The 3866-nt window shown below is 37.0% G+C and overlaps 1 protein-coding gene across 1 annotated transcript; it reads right to left on the bottom strand.

Moving 5' to 3' along the window:
• Nucleotides 1-279: 279 nt before the first annotated feature.
• LOC104247179 (uncharacterized) lies at nucleotides 280-3209 on the bottom strand. Its single transcript, XM_009803136.2, has 2 exons — nucleotides 2731-3209; nucleotides 280-1109 (listed from the first exon to the last, which is right to left on the bottom strand). Exons 1-2 carry the CDS (start codon nucleotides 3105-3107, stop codon nucleotides 611-613), a joined length of 876 nt encoding a protein of 291 aa, XP_009801438.1. The 5' UTR covers nucleotides 3108-3209; the 3' UTR covers nucleotides 280-610.
• Nucleotides 3210-3866: the final 657 nt, after the last annotated feature.

Below are 3866 nucleotides of genomic sequence, written 5' to 3'. Positions count from 1 at the left end.
GCGATATTTGGTCCTTTCTCCAAGAAAATGCATTTTAATCTGTATAACCATGCAATAATCCCGCTACCTGGAAATGACTAGAAATTTGGAGAAATTCAAACATGACAAAGAACGATTTTCCTGTTTGGATTGTTATTTCATATCATATCATATCATAATGGTTTTATACCTTACTTTATATTGTATAGTATTATGTTGTTGAAACGATGTTTGGACAGATTAGATTTCTCAGCAATTCACAACTTACAAACAAAGATGATTATTAATGACATGGTGAAGTGGCTAGAAAGAGGAAGGCATTGTATATAGTGGCGAGGATTAGTACCTTTACAAAATGCAGAGCAAACACTCCTGACGGAAGCAACATTTTATGCTATACTATACAAATATTTACAAAGTATTGCGCTTCACAAGGCAGTAGCTGGAGCTCAAAAGAAGCATACAGTAGAGAGAAGTGGATACCCTCCTGAAGAAACAAAAAAGAAAAGAACTCCAGATATGTTTTGCTGCCTGCGGGAGTTCTATTAGTACATATATACTTGTACGTATTGTGTGAGTCTGGAATATAGTAAAAAAATTTACCAATCATTTTTGGCACTTCACCATAATGCTATGTTTGATCTGACTGTTCCTCCTCATTTCTCTTTAGGGAGGCTAGAATTGAGCCCAGGTTCCGCCTCAACCTAGAAAATTTCGTTACTGGAGCGATGTTCCTCAAGGTAGGGGAAAAGATTTCAAAGAAAGTAGGCTTTGGTGTTGAGGCGCCGCCAATGTATTCAATTAATTCCTGCACAGCAAGTACATGGAACTTTGGTGGTCCACTCAAAGCAATGTTGTGAACCCAGTGCTCATAAATCTTCCCATCTTTATCAAGCTTATACTCTGAAGTGCCATCGAAGCGACCGTGGCTCTCCCAAGGAACACGGGGAATGCCATGAACAGTCCACCGAACTATTATCATGTTCTCCACAGGTTGCCATACACTCACAATATCAATCCACAAGGCCCTAAAGAACATCCTGCCATGGAATCGTAGAGCCCAGAAGATTGATTTATAATTCTCAATGCCAGTAAAAGTGTTGAGTGGATCTTTGAAGACAATATCATCCCTATATAGAGCAGAAGAACACCATTAGCACCTATAAACATTATTCAATGTGGTCGCAATTGTGTAAAATATCATCACACTATTAATTCTCAACTAACTTAAGTTCCATAGTGCACAATCACATGCATGCGCAATTCACGCAACATCAGCAGGGTGGAGCTAAATAAGAACAAATTACTGTATTCTTTTCCCCAAAAGCTGCTTCTGCATCATCTGCATAAATACTAATATTCAATTCTAAATTACATCTTAGTAATGGGTTCTCTGAACTAAACTTCTAGAAATGGGCTATTCCAGTCCCTCCCTTTCCTCGTACCTCCTTGATATAATCAGGTGATCATGAACCAGCTTAAATCAACAACCACAAGAACAACTCCTCAACCCAAGCTAGTTGGGGAACAAACCAGTTCAAAAGAAAATATAGAAGATGTGAAAGTGATCATTCTTTTGATACCTTAGGCCCTTGGAAGTCTCTCTGTTGGTTACTTGATGAAAGTGACACCAATTGGTGACATAGTTTAGGAATGAATATCCGTAACTCCCATTCCAGTACTTAAACTGACAAAATGGAATAAACAATCAAGACCTGGCTCGAGGTCAATTCTTTCTTTTACGAGAGGTCCCACCCCCTTCTTTAGTGCTTGTTCGTTCTGTGAGACTTCCTTCTCGTTCTCAGTGAAGGAATCACATGTGAAGCCACACAAGTTTGACAGAGCAGCTATTGCTCCCTATACAATCCTCTCTACAAAACTAGGGACATCCCAAATGGTTCACTTGTTGTTGTTGTTGTTGTTGTTTGTTTGAAAGAGTGATGATTTTATCGATATAAAAGTAAAGCCCCATGTAGAAGGTGTATAGTTCCACATGGTTCATATGATATAACTCAGTTTACAGCTTAGGCAACCCTGTCCAAATATCCAAAGCCCCGGAGACTTCCATGATTAAAGGAATGAATTCAACTGCTACGCTTTAAGCTAAAAAGTGAACTGCAGCAAAACGCGCTAAACTATCCCAAAAGAACACTTTTAACCCACTAAGCTTAAGATGGTTTCTAAGCCATTGGTACATTAGACTCCTTGCAACCTAAAGTATTCGAACAAAATAAGAAGGAAAGAGCCATCGAAAAGAACATTCACCAGTACCATACAAATGTAAGGGTAATACAACCTCTTGAAATGCAGATATAGAAAGAGAAAAGTGATTGTTCACTTCTCTCCCTCTCATTTAAATTCTCTTCTTCATGCTCGGGAGCTTGAGTTTCGAACGTATTCCTATTTGAGTTTCATTTATTTGCCTATGCTTGCTCTTATTTCTAGCTCAAAACAGCCAGAACAGCAGCTGCATCAACTGATTTACGCCTCAGTTCCAAAATAGTTAAGGTCAGCTATAGGAACCTTATGTATCATTCCACTGTATTCAAGCCCATTTCGGCTTCAGTGTATTCAGAAGTCTCATAATAATTAGATTAGACTATCTTTAAAATTAATGGTCAACCTATTGAAACTCTCCTCTATTATTCGGACCTGGGAGTTGGGACTAGCTATGATTTGTGAAGCTAACCTAAGCTAATTTAGATTAACAACTCGTAGAAACAGCAAAATAGATGATTAAAAAGCTCAAACCTGTAGATATCAAAGGTTAGCTCCTTATAGAAGAGGGCAGGAAACTCCTCTCGGATAGTCCGAATAGCGTAACCCGTATTCAGATAGTAATTCCGCTTCTCCTCCTCTTCCTCGTTCACTTTTGTAGACAACGTCGTGCTGGTCTCCACAGGAGCAGAGAACTGTGCACAAAACCCTAAATTACTCCCTGACTTCAGCGGCGGAGACTCCTCCAAATCCTTTACACTTGAACACACCCTAACCCTAGCACCCCTATTTCCCGACCTAGAAACAGCGAGCTTCTGCACATTTCTAGGGTTTATATAAGAAGAAGTCCTCACCGGATGGATTCCGGCTGAGAATGAGGAAACTTCCGGCGACGGTAAAAGAGTGGTCATCGGAGATCAGATTATAGGATCGAATTTAGAGATTGAGATTCGCAGAGGACATGTTGTGTAAATGGATAAGTTTTGTATGGATGTTTGAAATTATCGAATAGTTATGGGGAAGATCCGGTAGAAAATTCTCCTATTGGTTGATGGAATAGTCAAAATATTAGAATTGAAGGGGCCTTTTGGAATTTGGACTGGAGATTGTTTAGGGAAAGCCCAATATCTTTCATAGGTATCCACTCCAATCTTTTTAAGAATCTATATCTATCTATCCACCTATATCTATATCTATATCTATATCTATATTTATATATATTTATCTTATCTATCTATATCTATATTACTAGTATTAGTATCCGCACGATGCGCGGACACAAATTATATCAAATTGTAATCTATGTTATTTGAATTATGTGTAAATAACCTTAAAAAATCTTTCATATAAAAATTATATAACATTAAATATTAATTTTGAAGCAAGATAAGAAATTATTATTCAAATCTCGTAGTAGACAACTTTTATTTTATTTGTAACAACCTAATCCCTTGGTTTTAGTACTTGTATTTCGTTTCGGTGTCAATATTAAAAAATACTAAATATGTCATATTGTGATTTGTGTTGTTTGAGCACATTATATCATATTATTTTAAGAAAATTCTTATTATCACTTTGTTTTTGACTGAAAGTCAAATATGTCTTATTCATCACATCATTTTATGCAAATTCTTTTTTATTTTTGTTCTTTTCTTATAGTTATTGTATTA

The sequence above is a fragment of the Nicotiana sylvestris genome, chromosome 1 (assembly GCF_000393655.2).
Source record: "Nicotiana sylvestris chromosome 1, ASM39365v2, whole genome shotgun sequence".
NCBI classification, from domain to species: domain Eukaryota; kingdom Viridiplantae; phylum Streptophyta; class Magnoliopsida; order Solanales; family Solanaceae; genus Nicotiana; species Nicotiana sylvestris.
This window is presented reverse-complemented; position numbering and strand designations above follow the sequence as displayed.